The 23,766-nt window shown below is 48.1% G+C and overlaps 1 protein-coding gene across 1 annotated transcript; it reads left to right on the plus strand.

The window, feature by feature from the left end:
- The first annotated feature begins 782 nt into the window (after positions 1 to 782).
- TOMM34 (translocase of outer mitochondrial membrane 34) lies at positions 783 to 22,413 on the plus strand. Its single transcript, XM_029221685.1, has 7 exons — positions 783 to 1,022; positions 6,075 to 6,174; positions 7,302 to 7,454; positions 10,364 to 10,533; positions 15,504 to 15,651; positions 21,060 to 21,186; positions 21,430 to 22,413. Exons 1-7 carry the CDS (start codon positions 896 to 898, stop codon positions 21,532 to 21,534), a joined length of 930 nt encoding a protein of 309 aa, XP_029077518.1. The 5' UTR covers positions 783 to 895; the 3' UTR covers positions 21,535 to 22,413.
- The last annotated feature ends 1,353 nt before the right edge of the window (positions 22,414 to 23,766 follow it).

The following is a 23,766-nucleotide window of genomic DNA, read 5'->3' on the forward strand; positions in this document are numbered from 1 at the left end:
AATACGAGCAGAGGAGGGAGATTATGGAGGAGATGATGTCTGAGTTGATTAGTGGTTGAGTCAGGATTATGGAAGAGAAAAAAGTGTTTGGAAAAGAATTCCAGGAAGAGGAGAGCATAAGCAAAGGTTAAGAAGCAAAAGAAACAGCTTAATATGCACAGGTAGCAACAAGCAGCTTAAAAAAAATTGGAGCTGTAAGTGGGGCATAGAGTGCAGTCAAATGAGTCTGAAGATAAGCTAGTTTCCCTCAGCGAAAGATTTACATCAATCTATCATTGCATTCATTTATAAAATCAGTATCTATAGATAACTAGGTGCCAGTTTCCAGCCTAAGTGCCTTTGCACTTGCTAACCCTTTGTCTGAAACAGCATTTCCTAAATAGTCTCAGGTCTCGGCTCAAATTATTAGTCTCTCGGAGACGCCTTCCCCACCCCCCTTACTTAAAAAGTCTCCACGTGGTCACCTTCTATGGTATTACTGTTTTGCTTTCCTTATAGCACTAAACACATTATGAGATTATCGCCTTCATTTGCTCGTGAGGTAACTACAAGTCAGGCCCCCCTAGAATGTAAACACCAGGCAAGTAGGGACCTGTTCACGGTTTCATCCTTAGGGTTCTAGCAAGCCAAAACGTCCAGCGCACCTCCGGGGACCCCAATGCAGCTCCGCGCTAGGTCAGAACTGAGCATGCGCAGAGGGAGGGGCACTAGGAGCCTCGGGTTCGCGCAGGCCCCGCGCAGGCCCCGCCCGTGCCCCGCTCCGTCCCGCCCTCTTCCCGCCAGGGTAGCCGTTGCGCCCAAATACTCGCAGCCGGTGCTTCCGCCCAGACGCGGTTGGGCACGCCTCGGCGCCGGGAACCGGGGCCACCCCCCAGTTTACCGGTCCGGCGCCAGGATGGCCCCCAAACTTCCAGACTCTGTGGAGGAGCTCCGCGCCGCCGGCAACCTGAGCTTCCGCAATGGCCAGTTCGCCGAGGCCGCCACACTCTACAGCCGCGCGCTACGGATGCTGCAGGCGCAAGGTGCGACCCCGGCCCCCCATTTCGCCGCCAGGCTTCCTTCTCCCTCTTGTCTCCCCCGACCCCAGCTACCCAGACGTCGCTCTGGCCCTGTCGGCCTAGGGCTTCCTTGCCCCGAGGCCGACTGGCCAACCAGGCCCTCCCACCACCCGCCCATTCCTCCCCCTTCCCCCAGCTTGGGCATCCTACGAGAAACTTCCTTAGCCTTTCTTTCCACTTTTATTATTATTATTATTGTAACATGGTTTTATTACTGGTTCTTTGTGTGGATTTTTTTTAAAATTTATTTATTTAGTTTTGGCTGTGTTGCCGCGTGCCGTCTTTTCTCTAGTTGCAGCGAGCGGGGGCTACTCTTGGTTGTGGTGCCCGGGCTTCTCATTGCGGTGGCTTCTCTTGTCGCGGAGCGCGGGCTTCAGTAGTTGTGGCTTGCAGGCTCAGTAGTTGTGGCACACAAGCTTAGTAGCTCTGTGGCATGTGGGATCTTCCCGGCCCAGGGCTCGAACCCGTGTTCCCTGCATTGGCAGGCTGATTCTTAACCACTGCCCCACCAGGGAAGACCTCCTGGTTCTTTTTTACTTAATGACATAACAGGAACATATTTTCATATTAATAGATGTTTTATCATTTTTTACAGTGGTTAAAAAATTAAATTTACCATCTTAACCATTTGAAGTGTAGAGTTCAGTAGAGTTAAGTATATTCACGTTGTTGTGCAACAAATCTCTGGAACTTTTTCATCTTGCAACACTGAAACTCTGTACCCACTAAACACTAATTCCCCCTCTCCCCTCAGCCCTTGGTATCCACCTTTCTGCTTTCCATGTCAATGATTTTGACTACTTTAGGTACTTCAAACGAGTGGAATAATGCAGTATTTGTCTTTTGTGACTGAATAATCTCTGTGACATTATAATCTATGTTGTAGCATGTGACAGGCTTTCGTTCTTTTTTAAGGCTGCATAATATTCCATTGTGTGGATATACCACATTGTCTTTATCCATTCATCTGTTAATGGACGTTTGAATTGCTTCCACCTCTTGGCTATGATGAACATGAATGTGCAGATATCTCCGAGGCCCTGCTTTGAATTCTTTTGCATACATACCCAGAAGTGGGATTGCTGGATCAGATAGTAATTGTATTTTTAATCTGAGGGGGCAGGGAACCTCCATACTGTTTTCCATAATAGCTGTACCATTTTACGTTCCCACCAGCAGGGCACAATGATTCCAAGTTCTCAGCATCCTTACCAACACATTTTATTTTCTGTTCTTTCGATAGTGGCCATCCTGATAGGTGTGTGAGCTGCCTGCTTTTTAATTTTCCTATTGGACCCCATTCTGATATTTAGGCCTCATTCTAATCCCTGAGGCAACTCTCATTCTCCTCAACGGGTCAGTCTTTACTTAAATTAACATTTGTTCAGCACCTGTATGTAATGAGTGTATAATAAGATGGAGGAGGTCCTTGCTCTCAAGGGTCATACATCCTTGTTGGTGAGGGAGCCACAGGTGTGATCTTAAGCTGGTAAATAGCAAGCAACAACTGTGCAATAATGATCAGGGCTATTGAAGAAGACAGATGTGATGCTGTGATAGGTTTGACTGGGGAGCTCCTTTATGAAGAATGGGAGGTCGAAGACAACTTCTTTGCAGAAGTGACATTTGGGGTGATATCTGAATGGTGAGAAGAAGCCAACTGCACAAAGTCTTGGGTGCCGAGCATTCCAGGTTGAAGGAACCGTAATTTCAAAGGCCCCAGACAGAATCAGCGGGTGTGTTCCAGGAGCCAAAGCACAGGGAGCCAGTGGAGGAAGTAGTAAGACTTGGTCAGTTACAGAGAAAGAACCTTATTGTGTAGGCATTTTACATAGCAGTTCATGGTAAGGAGTTTGGGTTTTATTCCCTGATGGGAAGCTACTGGAGAATTTTCAACAGAGGAGTAACCTTTTGTTACCAGTTCTCCCAGCCTCCGGCTCATTTCAGCCAACAACAGCCTTTTGCCCAAAGCCTCTCCAGAATGTCTTATCCCAGAGCCTCATTGGAACCCCTTTCAGCCCCTCGTTGGTACCTCTTTCCCTTTGCCTTCCTCCTCTTTCTCATTTCCTTGGCTAGCATTTGTTGAGTACTTGCTAGACATTATAGACATTACCCCCTTTTTTTTTTTTTTTTTGCGGTACGCGGGCCTCTCACCGTTGTGGCCTCTCCCGTTGCGGACCACAGGCTCCGGACGCGCAGGCTCAGCGGCCATGGCTCATGGGCCCAGGTGCTCCGCGGCACGTGGGATCCTCCCAGACCGGGGCACGAACCCGCGTCCCCTGCATCGGCAGGCGGACTCTCAACCACTGCCCCACCAGGGAAGCCTGACATTACCCCTTTTTATCTTCATACTAACTTATGGGTAAGACGCTTTATAGATGAGGGATCCAGAAGAGTTAAATTGCCTCTTCTGGGCTGACACAGTGAAGACATGTCAGAGGCAGAATTTGAATGTGGGTCTCTCCGATTCCCAAGTCCAAGTTTTTAATCATTTTGCTAGACTTTTTTCCAAATCCTCTCTAAGTTCCAGTCTTTTTTGTTTGAATTTTTGCAGTTTCAAGCCATTCTTTTGCCCCACTGCCCCGTCTTTTTTTCTAGAACACTTCTCTGTAGGCCCAGCTCTTCATCTCAACTTAATAAAGTTGTTGAGGAATGTGAGGTATTGATATTTCTGCCGCCTTCTTTCATCCTACCCCAGCTGGCCTGGAAAAACTTGTCTTTTTGTATGGATTTATTCTGGGCCCCAAGAAGAGGTGGCCTGATGTCTGGATTCAGCAGGGGACCAGAATTTGGTTCTGATCCTGCTACTGATTTTCTAGGTAATTTATGGGCAAGTCCCTTGATTTCTCTGATCAGTTTCCCTGATCTTGAAAGGAGAGCAGGGAGCAACCTAATACAACAAACCCTTCCAGCAAGTCTGTGAAATGATACCTTCATCCGATAGGTGAGCACATGTGATCAGGGGGATTGAATGACTTGTGCAGGATCGTAGGCTGGATTGTAGGTTCTGATGCCCTTTCCACCACACCACTGCTGTTTTCTGAGCAACCGTGCTCTGGTAACTTGAGATGGATTGCAAGTTTTGAATACTTCTGCTTGCTTCTTAAGGGCAAGGATGTATTTTGCTTATCTCTGTACTTTGCTATCTCACTCAGGGCCTGGCAAAAATAAGAGAAAAAAGAAGATAATTTTATTATATTTGGTATTGAATGAAAGAGATCATGCATCAATATGGTAATATGATACTTAGTGAAAAAGGCAAGCTGCAGGAGAGGCAATATGATGCCACTTAGGGAAAGCTTTAAAAGGAAGTGGACTTCGCTGGCGGTCCAGTGGTTAAGACTGTGCTTCCACTGCACTGGGTGAGGGTTTGAGCCCTGGTCGGGGAACTAAGATCCCATATGCCGTGCGGCATGGCCAAAAAAAAAAAAAGAAAGTGATATTGTGTCTTGCCTGTGAATACCTATGTAATAAAGATAGACATACATGAGAATGTGACATACCAAGTTCAGGATTACGCCAACCTCTGGGGGACTGGGAAGGGGGCAAAGGGAAAAGGGTGGGGATGAGTGGAGCTTTAGTCGTATCAAAAACAAAAAGGTGGAAACAAATAGATTGTATGCTGAGTTTAGTGATGAATATCCACTATCTGTTATACTGGTTTCCGTATGTTTCACAATTTTCAAAGGAGAGCTTGTTTTCTGTTGTTCTGGGTGTATGCATGGGATCGGAATCACTGGGTCAACACTTGACAGTTTCCACTTTTTATTTGTTTTCATTATGGCTCATGCTAGTGGGTATGAAGTGGTTGAAAAATTATTTTTAAAAATGAAAATCCTTGTGGCCACAGTAAAGGACTTGAGCTTTCTGAGATTCCTAAGGATAAGGACTGCCTTTAGGGAAAGGCAGTAATGATTTCTTCCCCATGGCATAGCTTGAGCCCTTCCGCTGATTAAGTTCTCTGTAGTCCTGCCAGACCCAGAGGACTTGGCAAAGTCCTCTCTGAGAAGGTAGAATTAGTTTTTTGTGTCCCCATAACACTTGTTCGGTCCATTTATCATAGCATTTATGACATTTTCTTCTCTTTCTTCTTTATTGGATTTACACGCTTCTTGTACTAAAATTAACACACACACACACACCCCGGGTAGTTACAACATGGATTTACACACACACACACCCCAGGTAGTTACAACATGGATTTACACACACACACACACACACCCAGGTAGTTACAACATGGATTTACACACACACACACACACACCAGGTAGTTACAACGTGGGTTTACACACACACACCCCAGGTAGTTACAACATGGATTTACACACACACCAGGTAGTTACAACATGGATTTACACACACACACCCCCAGGTAGTTACAGCATGGATTTACACACACACACACACACACCCCAGGTAGTTACAGCATGGATTTACACACACACACACACACACACCCAGGTAGTTACAACATGGATTTACACACACACACACCCCAGGTAGTTACAACATGGATTTACACACACACACACACACACCCAGGTACTCACAACGTGGAAATACACACACACACACACACCAGGTAGTTACAACATGGATTTACACACACACACACCCCCAGGTAGTTACAGCATGGATTTACACACACACACACACACACCCCAGGTAGTTACAGCATGGATTTACACACACACACACACACACACCCCAGGCAGTTACAGCGTGGATTTCTTTGAGCTATTTCCTGTTGGCCTGTAGCCTGGTACCACGTTCAGTGCTGGGCTGAGTGAACGAGCAGCTGCTTGATTCCCTGTGAATGGCAGGAAGCTGGGTATCCTCACTCCCTTGCCAGACTTGCCAGCCCATCAGACCACCAAGCCTGATTGGGTCACAGTCATCTCTGCTGCCCTTTACTAAAGCCCAGAGAGCGCAGGGTGTGGATGCACTCCTGATATCCTGAGGCATCCATTTCCCAGCCTGTTAATAGTTCACTTTCTGCTTCCACTTGGGCAGGTTCTTCAGACCCAGAAAAAGAAAGCGTTCTCTACTCCAACCGAGCAGCATGCCACTTGAAGGACGGGAACTGCATAGACTGCATCAAGGACTGCACTTCGTGAGCGGGCAGGGCTGACTTTGGGGTGCTGGGGGCTCAGGAGGGGAGGCTGGGCTTCTCTGGTCCCACCAAGTTACCTCTGCGACAGATATTAGGAACTGTCACTAAGTGTCAGCAGGTCAGTGAGAATAGGAAGCTGTCTTTGGTCCTTGTGGCCCCTGACTTGTGTCTTTGGAGCCTCAGCTCTGCTGCTGAAAGGAGTAGGGTGGGCAGTTAGAGGTAGGCCTTTAAGGCTTTGTGAGATCTGGGACCTGGGAATGAGGTAGAGTTGCAGACTAGTGACTGGCTTGCTCAGGTTTTTTTCTGGGGTGGATGTGGGTGAGAGAGGGAGGGAGGGAGAGAAAGAAAGAGGGATGGAGCTTAATAGCCTCGAAAGAAGTAAGCAATGACCAGGTGTAGGGGACGTTAAACAGTTTTTCATACTTTCTTCTTCAAGCCAATCTGAGATTGCCTTCATGGTCATCGCTAAACTAGCACATGTACCTTAATGTGTTCTCAGATCTGATATCGTGTGACATTGCCTTAGATTCATGCCCTGGTGATAGGTGGGAGAGGAGGAGAAGGGTGAGCATGCTCGTGGAGCCTGTGCTCAGTTGATTTTACCAGGCCCTGTGCTAGGTTTCCTTCGTGGAGCGCTCATAAGCACTCTGAGGGGTAAGTCAGCCATCCTTCCCAGGGTAGAACTGGGTTGTGGAGGATTGAGGCTGTAGAGTGATTTGCCTGGGGTCACATGGTTAGTGGCAGAGGTGGAATTCAGACACTGCTCCATCAGACTCCAGAGCCTGTTTGTTATTCCCACTTGGCCACGCTCTATAGAAACATAGAAGCATGAAAGCTACAAGAATGAAAGCTACAAGACACTTATTCTTGATTTCGGGGGATTGCAGCTATGAAAATCGATGCACACGCGCACACATTTCACAACAGTAGTGGTTCTCTGCCCTCTTTCCCTACTCCACTTCAGTCTAAGTTGAAAAGTCCCTCTTCTAAGACTTCACCGTCTAGCATTGTCTTGTCAGAAATGACCTGCCGTGTACTGAGTGCTGCAGACGCCCTATCTGGAAGGAACTGCGGCGGGGAGCCCTGGTGACTCGGCAGCCCGATGACATTTCTGCCTCCTGTCCTAGAGCGCTGGCCTTGGTCCCCTTTGGCATGAAGCCCCTGCTGCGGCGAGCGTCAGCCTACGAGGCTCTGGAGAAGTACACCCTGGCCTACATGGACTACCTGACCGTACTGCAGATTGATAACAGTGTGACGTCAGCCTTGGAAGGCAGCAGCAGGTGAGCCCGAGCCACTGTGGTCAGTCTCTCTGAGACGTCCTGTCCTCCCTGATTAGCTTGGAACCATTGCTTTGGTCGTCTTCTGGGAGGATCCCTTTGGGCTAGCCTTAGAAACTCCTAATGAGCATGTGCAGAAAGTGTGGAAGGACAGTCTGCTGTTGTATTTTAGCAGGTTTTTAAGGGGTCAGAATTACTGAGTTGTGGGGTCTTGGGGTTTTTTGTGTGTTTTTTTTTTGCCTAGATGCTCAAATGCGTTCACACAGTCGTACTTAATTGAGCTCTGTTTAAGCCGGGTTCAGTGGGGAATACCAATATAAAAAAGATAGACCCCACTTGCTCCAAAGAGCTAACTAGAGTGGGGAAAGTAAGACACAGAACAAGCAGCTGTCACCCCAGGCTGTAGGGCTGTTGTTTGTGGATATGATTCAGTATATTGTACTGTGACCCCTTCACAAGGCCCGTCAGGTGAAATGTCTTTCTGGTCTTCTGTACTGATGCCCTCATTTGGGTAACTGGTCATGTTTCCCCTCTTTGCACGGTCTGTTAGAAAGCCAGACACCACACTAACAGAAACCCTGAACAGGACTCCATGGTATCTGTTTAGTGCATCCTTTCTGGCTTGACTTGTTTTCTCTCTGCTTCCTTTTAGTCTCTGTCATTCAACAAAATCTGCCACTTATGTACCAGACTTTGCGCTAGGGCCTGGGCTGATGACTGAGACATACCTCTTCCTGCCCTAATAGAGCTCCTGGTCTCCAGGAGGATGGCAGTCAGTCATAGGCAAACCTGCAGTGTGATGCGTGCTGTGGTAGAAGGCACCTAACAGCCAGGGGGAGTCCAGAGAGGGCTTTCCAGAGAAGGTGAGCTGAGACAGAGAGATGAGTAGTGCTCTGGGCCAGGGGCCAGCAAGGAGCACGGGCAGCGTGTGTGAGGTGGGTGAGTAGGAGGCGTTAGAGGGATTGCGAGAAGTCCACTGCTCATGGTGCTGCACGCGAGCAGCTCGGTTCAGGAAGGATGGTGAGGCCAGATCACACAGGGCCTTGTGTCCAGGAGCTTGGATTTAATCCAGACACAGTGAGGCATCGTGAAAGGGTCTTTAGCAGGGGGGCAACATGAGCAGATTTGAGAGAAAAGCTGAGTGGCTGCCCGCTGTGTCGACCATAAAGGAGAACAGAATAGGAATGGGGCGGGCAGTAATCCAGGAGAGATGGTGGATAGAGAACAGTGGGACCAATCCAGGGGACATTCAGGTGGTATTTCAACAAGTGTTGGAGGTTGGAGGGTGGGGGGAAGGGAAGAAGAGAGGAGGCGTCCAGGTGGTTGACACCCTGAGTTGGAGGTGACTGTGGGGCGGAGACCAGAGAAGCAAGAAGCCGGCTGGGCATTTACATGCATTCAGAGCAAAGGAGGAAAAATACGGGCCGAACATAGAGATCTGAAGGTCATCAGCATAGAGGCGGCTTGAGGTTGTGGGAAAAAAACAGAGCACCACAGCAAGTGTGTGGGGGGAAGAGGATGGAGTTTGAGGAATCCAGCATTTGAGGGACGTACAGAGGAACAGCAGCAGGAGCGGGAGGAGGACACTAGAGCGTTTAGCATCACGGAGGCAGGAGCGTTTCAGGGGATGAAGACGTCATCCGGATCAGGTGTTTCGATGAGCTTACGTAGACTCAGGGTTTAGGAATGAAGTCACTGGTGATTCTGATGGAAGCAGTTCAATGGGATCCGAAGCCAAATGGCAGTGGGCTTAAGGAGCCTGGCTGGGAAGGGGCAGAGCGGTGTAGCTGCTGTGTCAGGGGTCTGTCCGGGAGGAGGGGGCTAGCTGCTGAGCGTTGGGTCGGTAGAGAGATAGGATGCAGGTGTGGGAGAGGGCGGTGCGGCCCAAGAGAGGCAGGGAAGGATGGATCCCGAGCCGAGGTGGAGGGATTGGCCCTGTCAGCTCTTCTGTTTTGATGGGAGAGAAATAGGAATTGTCGTGTGTCCGTGCAGGTAGGTTTGTGTTTAGGGTGTGAGGAAGTCCAAGGAGGAGGGTTAGGGAGCATAGTGGAGGAGGGTAGAGTTTTGAAGCAGCTGGGCCGATCAGAAAAACAGCTTTGGGGGCTTAGAGCCGCTGAGTATGTAGTGATATCAGTCTGTGAGCTCTTCATTCTAGTAACACAGGAACATTGTTGTAGGAGCAGAAGTTACAGTCAGCTTCATGTACTCACTCAGCACCTACTTAATGGGCCCTCGTGGGTGCCAGGTAATGTGGCAGGTGCTGGAGATCAGTTAACAAAACCAGCATGGTCGCTGAGCCTAGAAGGTGGGAGTGGGGAATGGGAAGTGGAGGAGATTCTTCTGGGGGGAGGGGAGAGCACATGCAAAGGCTTGAGCGTGAGGATCAAGAGGCAGTGTGGCACACGATAAAAACAGAGGGGTGGGAGGGCACCAGGCCTCAGGCCCTGCCAGCCTAGTGAAATGGGAACCACTGAAAGATTTTAAAATTTGAATGACGTAAGATTTGCATTTTTAAAAAAGTCTCTGAGCGTTAATCAAATGTCAGGTTTTTGCATGGCCTTGTAATAGATTCATTAAGAAAATATAAAACATGTGGTTCTTGGGGCATGCATGGTCCCTTGGGGGTCAGGTTTAATTACCTTAGCAAGCACCAGATCATCCCTTTGAAGTTAACATAGTGTGACAAGCGAGGGCCAGGCAGGGAGGGAGTGTCGTGGTGGCCGACCTGAGAAGACGTATATGGTGGCAGGCTCCTGTTCCTTTCCTGCTGCGAGTCAGAAGGGTACAAAGAGATGGTTCAAACCAGGGGCAGACGATAACTGGCTCTCGTATACCTCCTTTGGGCTTACGAGAGGAGGAATATCTTCCTGACCCAGCTGGAAACCTCTCTGTGATCCTGCCTGCCTTTCCAGAATGACCAGAGCTCTTATGGACTCCTTTGGGCCCGAGTGGCGCCAGAAGCTGCCCTCTATCCCCTTGGTGCCTGTTTCCGCTCAGAAGAGGTGGGAGTGTTCGCCTTCGGGATACTGCAAAGAGACAGCTAAAAGCAAATCCAAAGAAACCACAGCTACAAAGAGCAGAGGTAAGCTGTGACTTCCTGCCCAGAGAGAGTCCAGTCTCCCCAGGGCCACTTTCTTTAGAGTAATCCTGTAAAAATTGGCCTCGTGTAAGATGAGTTCTTTTTAAAATCCTATAAACAAAGTAAAAAACAAAACAAAAAGGGCTTAACCTCCTAGAGATTGTCTCCTCAGCTCTACAGTGGGCGATGAGAACTCCTACCCCACAGGTGTAGGGATTAGGCGATGTGAGGCTCGTTGAGCTCCCAGCCTGGCGCACAGGTATCTGGTGTTAGTTCCCTTCTCATTCCTCCGGCAGCATTTGGATGTATCATGTAGGATGTTTTTGGTTGAAAGAACAGAAAAACTTCATGTGGTAAAAATAATAAAGAGAATTTATTGGCGCATATAACTGAAAGGCCTGGAGTTCAGGTTCAGGCATGGCTTGCTCCAGCAGCTCACTACATCATCAGACTCTGGCTCCATTTCTCTGCACTTCTGTCTGCGCTCTTCTCTAATGTGTATCGTCTTTGTCTGCAGGCAGTCTTCCCTCCAAAGTAGTACAATAGCTGTAGCAGTTCACTGACTCGCATCCATGTGCCATGCCTCATGACCCAGAGGGAGAGAAAGAGTTCTTTTTCTGATAGCTACCTAAGAGAGGGTTTCTTTCCCCCAAATCCCTAGCTCCTCTTTTCTTAATTCATTTTGGCCTTATGTGGTCACAGGCCACTCCCTACACTAGTCACTGTGACCAGGGCTTGAGATTTTGTGATGAGCCCAGCTCTATGCCATCTGCTCCACCTCCATAGCTAGAGGAACGCACACACTGTATGAGTCCCTGGAGGAGGATGAGTAAGAGACGGGAGATCAAAGCCAGGTAGCCCCAAACAGGAGACTGTCCACCTCAGCTCTATAAAACCAAGAGGCCCTTCTCCAGGCAGGGGCAACTGGAAACTCTTAATAATGCTCCAGGGGAGTCCTCCCAGCCCAGCAAGTGAGGTATTGAGGATGGGAGGTGCAGAGGAGGCGGGGCTGGAGCCTTGCATCGGGCGTACAGGAGGGCAGGAGTCGTTCCCCTTCCCAGGAGGAAACCTGTCTGGCCGTGGGGAGAATTCCCTCCCTAGAACGAGAAAGTGGGGCGCTAATGAACTCGACGCCTTCAGTGCACCTACCATTTACTTCATTCTTTTGTTGGAGTCACAGCCAGGTGTGTCCCAGGCCCTGTGCTGAGCAGTGTGGCCCAGAGAGGCCCTCGGGAAGCTCTCGGCCCAGTGAGAGACTGAGACGCATAAACAGAGCAATTTAAAATACAGGAGGAAGGCCAAAACATTAATGCGTTGAAACAGTCCCGAGAAGGAGACCACTGTAAAGACCCAGGTTTCAGGAAGGCGTGAGTATTGGGCAGGGAGTAGGAGGCATGAGTACTAGGAGGGAAGCCTAAGGAGCTGCTTCTGAGATTAGAGTGACTTAGATAAACAAAGTGTACAGTCAGTAATAAAAATGTAGTGGTAGTTACTTTAGGAGGTAGTTGAGGTTGAACTATAACCAGGTGCTTATTAATATCTGTGGCATGAATAGATCAATGAGCTTAAATGAATCCAGGCCCGTGATACATCATCACCCACGTGTCCGTCATTTTAAAGAATGCTCACCTCCCTATTAACTCTTTTTGTTTGGTCCTGATAATGACAGAGTGACTCAGGCAGGGAAGGGATCACTCTCCTGACTGCACAGATCGGGAAACCAAGGCCCAGGGAGGTGAAGTAATACGTGGCATTATGGAAGGAACAGGGTTGGGCTTGGAGTCCAGAGTTCTCTGGGCTCTGCCCCTTGGAGCTCCTCAGCCTTTCCTGTGACACCATGGTATGGAGAATTAAGGAACAGATCCCTATTGCTTAGTGTCTGATGTAGCACAGAGTAACCTTTCTCTCCACGGGCTGCCCCCGGAGGCCACATCAGAGATGCTCAGTAGAGGGACCACCGCCCAGCCTTGCCTGCTACTTCTGTGTCTACACCCCTTCTCGCTGTAGCCGCAGCAGTACGGGTTGGCCTGCACTGTTGTCTAAGCTGTGGAGCCACCCCTCCTTTTCCTCCTCTATAAAAATGCTGGGTTGGCCTCTGGGGGTAACCTTTAAATGTAAGACTAATCTCCCCAAGTCTAAAAATGCAATAATCCCTCTCCCCTCCCCCAAACAACTTAACTTTTTAAAATCAGGAGGTATCTTACAATCAGTGTCAAAAGAAACTTTCCTGCCACCACTTCCCCTACCCCAGCCCTCTGAATTGTTATCAAATACACAGCATCTTGAATTGAAGAAGCCATCGAGCCTCTCGGGGCACGGGAGAGAGGAAAAAGAATTGCTAGTGGGACTCTGGCTGGACTTTCCAGCTGACTTGGACCCCACCACGTGTTGTTGGTGAGATAGGTTCCTATCTGCTCACTCAAGTCCCAAGCCGGGGCTGAAAGCTTTATGTGTGTAAAGGACTTCACATGAGATGCATTAAAACGAACATACACTTAAGAGCTACGCAACGGCAGTCCCACTCCTAGAGAATCGAACACATGTTCACATAAAAGCTTGTCCACAAATGTTCACAGCATCATTATTCATAGCAGCCCCAAAGTGGAAACAACCCAAATGTCCCTCAGATGATGAATGGATAAACAGAATGTGGTATGTCCATACAGTGCAACATCATTTGGCCATAAAAAGGAAGGCAATTCTGATACATGGTACAACACAGATGAACCTTGAACACACTATGTGAAGTGAAAGAAGTCACAAAAGAGCACATATTGTATGATTCCGTTTAGATGAAATGTCCACAGTAGCAAATCCTAAAAGACGGAAAGTAGATTGGTGGTTATCAAGGATGGGGGCAGGGGAATGGGAGGGACTGCTAATGGGTATGGGGTTTCTTTTGGAGGTGATGAAAATGTTCTGGAATTAGGTAGTGGTAATGGTTACATAACTTTGGGAATACACTAAAATCAGTGATTTGTACACTTTAAAATGGTGAATTTTATGGTAGATAAATTGTATCTCAATAAATTTTAAAAAATAATAATAAAATACAGGAGGAAGAACAGGTGCTTTAGAGTCTCTAATGTTTGAGGAATTCAAATTGGGAACTGCCATCAGTGTGCTTGGGAGAGCTGGGGAAAGGCTCCTGGAGGTGACAGGTTGAGCTGGGCCTGAAAGGCAGTGGAAGGAGTGAGAGAATGAAGTGGTGGGGCATCGCTGGTGGCTAGCGGGGACAAGCATGGGGCAGTGTGGGGCGCGTTGCAGAGCCGAGGTGAAGCTGAGGATGTGTGCGCATTGCAACCCACTGGCTCTGCTTCTAGAGAAACTCTTGCACATGTGCACAAGGAGACATGTACAAGGACGTTCAGAGCAGAGATTCGGTAAGAGGGACTTCCCTGGTGGCGCAGTGGTTAAGGATCCTCCTGCCAATGCAGGGGACACGGGTTCGAGCCCTGGTCCGGGAAGATCCCACATGCCGCGGAGCAACTAAGCCCGTGCCTCACAACTACTGAGCCTGCGCTCTAGAGCCGGTGAGCCACAACTACTGAGCTCGCGTTCCACAGCTACTGAAGCCTGCGTGCCTGGAGCCTGTGCTCTGCGACAAGAGAAGCCACCGCAATGAGAAGCCCGCGCACCGCAACGAAGAGTAGCCCCTGCTCGCCGCAACTAGAGAAAGCCAGCGCGCAGCAACGAAGACCCAACGCAGCCAAAAATAAATAAATGTATATATATATTTTTTTTAATTAAAAAAATTTGGTAAGAGCGAAAAGCAAAATAACCCAAGTCTCCATAAACAGTAGAACGGATAAATCAGTTGCACTGCAGCAGTGAGAATGAATGAAGCAGTTACAGGTGTATGCGTCCACACAGATGAATCTCAGGAATATAATTCTGAGGGGAAAAGAATACATAGAATTATGTATTCCTTTATGTGAAGTTCTAAAACAACGTAAACAATAAATACTTTATAGATACGATTGTATATATAGTTAAACTAACCAAGAAAACGGGGGGGTTGGTGCGCACAGAATTGGGGACGATGGTTTCCTCCCGGGATGGGTTGATTATGGGAGAGGCTCACAGGATTTCAAAGGTCTTAGTAAATGTTCTGTTTCTTAAGGTGAGGGATGAGTTCAAGGGTATTAGTTTTATTCCTAAAACCTTACCCTTGTCATAAGTATTGAGTATTTTATAAAGATAGTTTTTAAAAATTGAAAAAGCAGGTTATATGGGAGCTGGGGCTGGAATAATTAACTGGGGCGGTGCAGTGGAGGGCCCCAAGGCCAGGTGGAGCAGCAGGCATTTCACCTTGTTCTCTCTTTCTCCCTTTCTCCCTCTCCCCACCCCGCCACCCCGAAGGCTGGGGCACAGCTGCAGGTGTCGAGTTGGGGAGAACACTCACAGGCTCAGACCAAAACAACTGAGGAGTAGCAGATACCTCTGCCCTTTTCTGGAAGCGCAGGATCTTCACCCATTTTTACCAGATGCTTGTTTATTTAAATACTTTCTCACTCATTCTCCTACTTTAAGTTTATAGGGTGCTCTGCACTTTCTCCTGTTTTCTCACATTTCATCCTAACAGTAGCCCTGTGTGGAGTAGATGTTGCCCCCAATGTATTGGCGAGCAAATTGAGGTCAGAAGCATTAGGTAGGTCACACAGGACTTCAGCTACTGAGTGGCAGTGCTGAGGCCAGAACCTGGGTTACTTTTTATTGTGTGTTTATCATTGTGTGTGTAAAAGTATGTTTATATCAGGAGTCCCAATCTCTTCCAAAGGAAAAACTGTTTAATATCCCAGAAGCCATTGATCGGGGGTCTCATTACTCAGGCAGGATGCTTTACACAGTGCAGGAACGCTCTGGGGAGAGAGCGTTGTAGGCGGCTTAGAAGAGACGCTGCCCAAGAGATCTCCTGGAGCTCAGCTGGGCACCTGCTCCATGGTTTTTTCCTCTTCTGAATTTGTATCTAGTGCCTTCTGCTGGGGATGTGGAGAGAGCCAGAGTTCTGAAGGAGGAAGGCAATGAGCTTGTAAAGAAGGGGAACCATAAGCAAGCGATTGAGAAGTACAATGAGAGCCTCTGGTTTAGTAACTTGGAATCCGCCACGTACAGCAACAGGTACCTTCCACACGGCTGGCCTGGGAGATTTCAGGACACCGAACATTCTCCCGTAGTCTTCTCTTAGACTGTGATGGGCTCTGCATCCCGGCATTTAGTCAGTACAGGCATACCTCGGAGATATCGCAGGGTCAGTTCCAGACCACCACAGTAAAGCAGATATCGCAATAACTCGAGTCACACGAGTTTTAGGGTTTCCCTGTGCATCTAAAAGTTACGTTTACATTATACTGTAGTCCGTTAAATGTGCAATAGCATTATGTCTAAAAAACAACGTACGTACCTTAATTTAACAATACTTTATTGCTAAAAATTGCCAGTCATCATGTGAGCAAGTCGTAGTAGTAACATCAAAGATCACTGATCACAGATCACTGTAACGAGTATAATCATAATGAAAAAGTTTGAAATATTGTGAGAATTATCAACATGTGAAACAGAGATACAAAGTGAACAAATCCTGCTGGAAAAATGGTGCCAGTAGACTTGCTCGATGCAGGGTTGCCACAAATCTTCAATTTTGATATCTGCAAAATATCTGTGAAGCACAGTAAAACGAGGTATGCCTGTGTGTTACAGTTCAAAACGTGCATTCACACTCTGGTCACGGTGGGATAGGCGTTGCCAGTGGCACTCACTCTCTTAAAGGGCAGAAACTGAGGGGTGCCCAAGGGGAGCCTGGGCTTTGTTCGCCCCCCCACCCCCCAAATTTTCATTAACCAGAAACACATGGGATGTGAGTAAAAGCTATGGGCTTGCTATGCAAACACACCCCCAACACAAGTATCAAAGCCTCTGCACCTTCCCCGACTCTCACCCCATGGGCTTCTCCAAGACCCTCTGGTTAGAAGTTTTGGCACTGTCTGTCTGCGAGCACCAGGGCAGAACCCAGGGTATGGATTAACTATTGCCTGGCCTGAGCAAGAGAGAAGGGTCCAGTCTAGCCTGAGGGGTTGGACTTGCGGCGCTATAGAAGGGCCTGCGCCCTGAGCTGCTGCCAGTGGTCGGTGATTCTTTTCCACCAACAGTGAGAGCCTGGCAGCCAGGGTACTGTCTCTTTATTGTGTAGGAGTCCCTGCTCAGCAGTAGCCCTCAAAGGTATTGGTAGTAGATGCTCATCTTGTTTTAATGTTGAGAAAACCAAGGCTCAGAGCAGGAAGGGCTTTTCCTCAGCTCACCCAGCTGGTAAATGGCGGAGACAGAATTGGAATTTGGCTCCAGTGAGATCTGTTAGTTTTACTGTCAGAAGCTTGAAACATTCAGCAAGGGACCAGATCTGATCCAAACATTTGTTATAAGTCGTTAATAAATCTTGTGAGTCTGTTTCCCCTTCCCAACATTACTCTTTAGTTCAGAAATCTTGGGTCTCCTATAGGCTCACCGTTCCTTACCCAAAACTCTGGGATAAAATGTGTTTCCGATTTTAGGAAGGTATCATGGTGCATATGCTGAGTCACATAACACTCCAGCAGGGTCTGGGCATCTCGCGGAAGTTAATCGTTAAGTGTTTCTGCAGTGAAACATATGGAAATTCCAGGATCACGTGGAATGGTGTAAAGAAAGACTAAGCAGCCTCATGTAAGTTCAGGTCAGGTTTTGCTGCCAAATGAGTTGAAAAGGGAACTTCTAGTTTTAAAGCATGGATTTTGGCATTTTGGATCTGTGGTTTTACTGGCCAGTTGGCCCCAGGTGCCTCAGTCAGCCAGGCTAACTCGGGAAAAAGGGCTGCAGCCCCTTTGTTCATGTTTGTGCAGCAGCATCTTTTTTTTTTTTTTAATTTATTTATTTTTGGCTGTGTTGGGTCTTTGTTGCTGCGCGCGGGCTTTCTCTAGTTTCGGCGAGCGGGAGCTGCTCTTCGTTGCGGTGCGCAGGCTTCTCATTGCGGTGGCTTCTCTTGTTGCAGAGCATGGGCTCTAGGCACACGGGCTTCAGTAGTTGTGGCACGTGGGCTCAGTAGTTGTGGCGCACGGGCTTAGTTGCTCCGCGGCATGTGGGATCTTCCTGAACCAGGGCTCGAACCTGTATCCCCTGCGTTGACAGGCAGATTCTTAACCACTGCACCACCAGGGAAGTCCAGCATCATCTTCTAACTCCTCTTTCTGTGGGCTCTCTGGCCTTGCTTATTACCTCATGTTGCTGGAGACCTCTATTAACCCATTTTCCTGGATTTTTACCACATTCAGGACAGTGTTTTATTTAAACATTGATTTTATTTAAATACTGATTTTCATGCAAATACGTCTGTGCCACACTGTTAATTACTATTGCTTTGCAATATATCTTGTAGGGCTGGTCTTTTCTTTAATCTTCTTAATCAGAGTATCCTTGGCTATTTTCCCAGCTTTGATCTTCTAGCTAAACCTTAGGTTCACTGTGATAAATTCCAAACTGTATCTTGTTGGGCTTTTGGTTGTAATTACATTGTAATTACATTGATTGTATAACTTTAATTTAGAAGACTGAAGGTAATTACATTGATTGTATAAATTTAATTTAGAAGGCTGAAAACTTTATACAGATCAGTTTCCTATCCGTTGTGGCGGAATATACCACATCCTGTATGACATTTTAATGCTCCACTTCATACATATGCATCTGTATGGACCAGTGCATCATCTTAGGCTCCGGTTCTGTCTGTACAGTTGATACCTGAGTGGATATCACTGTCAGGTACTTGGCACCTACAATTTGCCAGGCCCTGAATGGACCTCCGAAGAGTCTCATTTAGTACTCACAGCAGTCCTTCAGGTTAGTCCTTCAGGTTAGGTCATGGTCCCAGATCATTTAATTTTAGAATTAAATGATCATAAAGTTAAACAACTAATACATGGTGGAGCTGTGATTTAAGTCAGGTGTTTATACTCCAAAGCCTGAGTTCCTTTTCACTCACTTGTCTCCTTCATAATGAAAACCCTCTGATTGGATACAAAATCATTCTGTTTACCAAAAGCCAAGGGTGTTTATTTTATAGGCCAAAGTTATGCGTTTTTCACATCTTGAATATAATCTTTGGAGTTCATATGTTATTTTCATTGCAACATTTATATTCGGAAGTCACTAAATAGTACCTAATGCTTATACTGTGGTTCCTCTACTTCCCAGAAATTTGGCTAATTCTTTAAATTACCAGAGTCCATTGAGAGAACACTTTAGTTTCCTTAGAATTCTTCTATGTTCAAATTTAGATCAGGGACTACTATTCTAAAACTTAGTGGCTGACAACAGCTGTTTTATTTTGCTCACGATTCGTGAGCCAGGAATTCGGAAAGGGCAGTTCTTACTCCGGGTCTGTCATTCAGGGTCAACAAGATGGTAGCTGGGACTGGAGTCATCTAAACACTTCTCCTGCATATCTGGCACCAGAGCTGGGATGATTGAAATGGCTGGAGAATGGAACTGATAGAGCAAGCTGGAGCCTTTTTTCTTCTCTCCTGGCAGCCTTGTCACATATGCTGGCTTGAGTGTCCTCACAGCATGGTGGCCTCAGGGTAGTTGGCTTCTCGCGTAGCAGCTAAAGCCTCCAAGAGCAAGTGTTCCCAGAGAACAGGCTGACGCTACAAGACCTCTGTAGTCTACCACTGGGACTCATACGTTCCTCTGTACTCTGTTGGTCAGAACAGTCACAGAACCTGCCTACATTCAAGAGGAAAGAACATAGGACCTCTTCAATGGGAAGAATGCCACAGAATTTGTGCCTGCTTTTAAATTGTTACAAGGAGAAGCTTTTTCTAAGTTGATTTATAAGTTCCATGCAATCTCAGTGAAAATACTAGAATTTTTTTACATTCTTGGTAATAATTCCATAATTTGTCAGGAAAAGAATAACAGCGTAAGAGAATTTAGATATGATAAAGTGTGGGAAAAAGAGGAATTATCCAATAAATGGTGTTGGGTTGGCTGGAGAGAGTTCAAAAGGAACCCGAATCCCTACCCTCACTCCTTATTTTAAAATAAATTCTAAGTGGATCACAGTTTTAAATGTAAAAAGTAAAACCATTAAGTTCTAGAACAGTGTGTGGGTTAATTATCTTGCAGTGGGGAAGGTATTTGGTGGTAGTGGAGGGGGACCCACAGAAGTCATTAAAGAAGTTGGATAAATTTTATTTCATAAGATTTAAAAATCTTACGTAAAGACACTCAGCTTTACCTATATTTAAAGCAACTACATTAAAACAGATGCTATTTTCTTCCATATTGGCAGAAGTTAAGGGTTGAGACCCAGGGTTGGTACAGTTGCAGGAAAATAGTCTCTGTTAGTAACTGTTCTTAAGTACACTTGACCCTTGAACAAGGCGGCTGTTGGGGGCACTGACCCTCCTTGCAGTCAGAAAATCTCAGCATACTTTACAGCCGTCCTCTCGTATCTGCGGTTCTGCTGCATCCATGGAGTCCACCAAATGCAGATGGTGTAATACTCTAGAATTTGTTACTGAAAAAGATCTGCATATAAGTGGACGTGCGCGGTTCAAACCCCTGTTCGAGGGTCAGCTGGTTTTTGGAGAGCATTTTGGTAATAATCAAAAATTTAAATGTATGTACCTTTTGATGCAGCAGTCGCTCCTAATAGGCGTCTAAGATTTATGCGCAAGGATGTTCATGGCAGCATTGTTTATTTATAAACTGGAAACAGTGAAAAATGTCTACTGATAAGGAATTAATAAAATAAATTATGGTACACACAAGTGAATACTATGTATCCATTAAAAAGTGAGGTGGAATGGAGATCTGTTTTGTTTTTAGTGATTATCTTTGGGGGAAAGGACTAAAATTGAATGAGAGAGATACAAATATATACTTTCCCCCCGCCCAGTTGATGCAGAATGTGAAAATTTTCAAAACGTAAGTTGAATGAATTATGTATTGAACACCCATATACTTCCCAGTTAAATTCATAAACATTGTTATAAAATCAAGTACGCTTCAGTTAAAAAGAATAGTTATATTTGCTTTGTCACTATAGCCATCTATTGATCCACTTTATCATCTTTGATGCGTAAGTTGTAGACATCTTTACATTTCACCCCTAACATGTCAGCATGCCTGCTATTTACTTAGAGCCTGGTATTTGTTTTTTTTCTTGAGGTAGATAATTTTTTATCAAGGGGAGCGTTTCGGGAAGCCTTTTATAGCTTGAAAGAGTACAGTGTGGGAGTGTAAGGCGGAGAGAACAATAGCACCGAACACGGTCAGGATCTCGGGTCGTTCGAGCCCGGGTTGAGTCCCAGGTCTGCCCCTCTGTAGTGGTGGAAGATTGGCGCGTCCCTTCAACCCTCTGAGCCGCGTCACCTCTGCAGAAGGGGGCTGGGTGGCTGTGAGGACTGAGGGAGGTAGGAAGCACCCAGCACGGCGCGTTCGGGGAGCTGCAGGGCGCTCCTCAGACCGCTGCGTGGCCCGCTCTTTCCCCTCAGGGCGCTGTGCCATCTGGTGCTGAAGCAGTACAAGGAGGCCGTGAAGGACTGCACAGAAGCCCTCAGGCTGGACGGAAAGAACGTGAAGGCGTTTTACAGACGGGCTCAAGCCTACAAGGCACTCAAGGTAAAGAGGTTCTGGCCGGAGGCACCAACAGGGCTCCAGCCAGTTGTGCCTGTGCTGGCACTTCCAGAGCACGGCTAAGGTGAGGCGTACCTGCCACGTGCCTTCTCGTCCAGGGGCCCGGGTGCTCCAGGCAGGCCTCCAGGCTGGGGTGCAGAAACCCTCCGCGGGCTTAGCAGCGGTCCCCACCCCCGCCTGGTCTCCCTGGGCCAGGGCTCCATCCCCACACCCTCTCTCTCCTCTCAGGACTATAAAGCCAGCTTTGCGGACATCAACAACCTCCTGCAGATTGAGCCCAGGAACGGTCCCGCACAGAAGCTGCGGCAGGAGGTTAACCGGAGCTTAAACTGAAAACCCAGAGGGGCAGCAGGACACCTCCGCCTGACCACCTTCCTCCGTGCCTGCTCCCGGGACCCGGCACGCCCCAGAGCAAGCTCCAAAGCACCCTCCTCTGTCCCTCAGAGATGTGGTGGCCTCCCACCCCTCAAGAGGACTTGCTGTTCACATTAAGCTCGGTGTAGTCAAAAACAAGACGTTCTGTTGGAAAGGTCTCTCCCTGTTCCGAACTCCCTGTGCTGCAGACAGCGAGCGGGTCACACAGACAGGTCCTCATAGGCAAAGCCCTCGGCTCTGTCTCTGCCCAGCACGCTCCAGAGCGAGTTGCCCTTCCAGCGTCACCAGGCACCCTCACCGTGGTCCACCTGAGCAACCTGGGCTGGGGCGTGGGGGGGCACCGCGAAGCCCTGACCCGCCTACACCCAAAGCAGCCTGTTGAGCTGGTCTCCAGCGCTGCTGTCCCTGCCCGGTCCTTGGCACAGCGCTCTGTGTTCTAAGCCCCAGTGCCTTTTGGCCGAGCCCTCCTTTGGTGGGGATGCAGGACCTGGCCCTTGGCCGGCTTTGTCTGTGGCTCTGTGCTGCCGCCCCCTGCGTGGAGGCGCCTGAGCTGTTTCAAGAGCCAGAAGGTGTGGCTGCCACTTTGGAAGGCGAGACAGGGAGAAAGGCCTCCTGGAAAGTCAGTGTCTTTCCGTCCCGGGCAGAGACCCCTCGAGGCTTCTTAGTTCCTTGTAATATGTTGACGTTAATCTGAACTGAACTGACTGATTCTGTTGAACCCTGTGTTGAAGCTACTGCATTAATGTTTTCTACATAAATGTCTGTTGTACTTTCATTTATGCTTTTTCAGTTTTGGTTCATTTCGGAACTTTGCAATAATTAAAAAAAAGACTGCTTATGGAGCACTCATCCATTCTTTGATCAGATTTACTGGAATGTCTGCATGGGCCAGGCCCTACGTATAGTGCTGGGGAAACAGCGGTGAGTAAATAGACACGGTCCCTGCTCTCGGAGGGCTGACTGTCCCATGGGACGCAGGAAGTTAATCACACAAGAGTGAAACTGCGCTGGCTTAAGTGTTCTGAAGGAGTGGTCGCAACACGTTCCTCAACTAGGGAGGTTTGACCCCGTGAAGGAAAAGCGGTCCCTGAGGAAGTCAGGTCTGAGTTAAGTTCTAATGTGGGGATCACAGCAGGAGAAGAGGGGAGGGAAGAGCAATCCAAGCAGACGGAACAGCACTGGGGAAGGCCTCTGCTGGGAGGACAGCGCCAGGAAGTGCCATTCAGCCTCACAAAGTGTGGTATGGGTGAGGCTGGGGGCGCCTCCCCTGCCTGCCTGGACTGTGTCTTAGCTTAAATTGTTTTCATCTTTTTTTTTTTTTTTTTAAATTGTTTTCATCTTAATGGAGAAGTTTGACTCCAGAAAGCCGGGCAGACAGGGTTCGTATTGTCCCTTTGCTCCCCCATCCCATTCGGTTCTGGGCAACTTTCACCTGTTAGCACGCTGCTTCCGCCCTCTCCAAGGGCCGAGTCTCTGAGCAACCAGACCTCCAGGCTGAAGCAGATTTTAGAGTCACAGAAACTCCACGGGCCTGGCCTGGGGACCATTTCAAAGCGAGCAGCTGCACCCCCTTTTCTTGCTGCCTCGCAAGCAGGCATGACGCTCACCCGATTTTAGGCAGGTTTAGAGGTGCCATCTAGTCACAACAGACTGACTTTCTCTTCTTGAGGTCCGCAAGGCAAGCAGCTTGATTTCCTCATGAAAACATAGGAGGTAGGTAGGCCAGCATAACCTGGAAATCACAACCTAGGAAGGTAACCGAAAGCCTTTCTACAAGAGTGGAGTTGTGACACAACGCCTTAGTCAGCCGGCCCAGAGCGAAGAAGCGGTTACTGCTTCCAGAGGACCCTGCCCTGCAGGCTGCTTGGGCCGGGCACCCAGAACCCGTGCACACGTGGGCACCAGCAGCTTCAGTGCTGTGTGACGACCGCTTAGCCCCCCCCCGCCACACGGCTGGTGGGTGGCGGCTGCTCCTCTGGGGCCCTTACAGGTCATTCTGCTCAGTTCCTGGCAGCTCTGCTCTGTCTGGTGCACGGTTTACACGCCCTCTGTGTGTGTTAGCGCAGCGCGCCTTTGGGTTTCTGTTCCTGTTTCTTACAGCCAAAGCCCCAGCCCAGTCAAGGCTACCCTTTGCTCTGCCCACCTCCCTCTGACACAAGAAGGCCTCCTGGGAGACAAGACGGAGTTTGC

The sequence above is a fragment of the Monodon monoceros genome, unplaced genomic scaffold, assembly GCF_005190385.1.
Source record: "Monodon monoceros isolate NGI ecotype Baffin Bay Population unplaced genomic scaffold, NGI_Narwhal_1 Super_Scaffold_13, whole genome shotgun sequence".
Taxonomy (NCBI): domain Eukaryota; kingdom Metazoa; phylum Chordata; class Mammalia; order Artiodactyla; family Monodontidae; genus Monodon; species Monodon monoceros.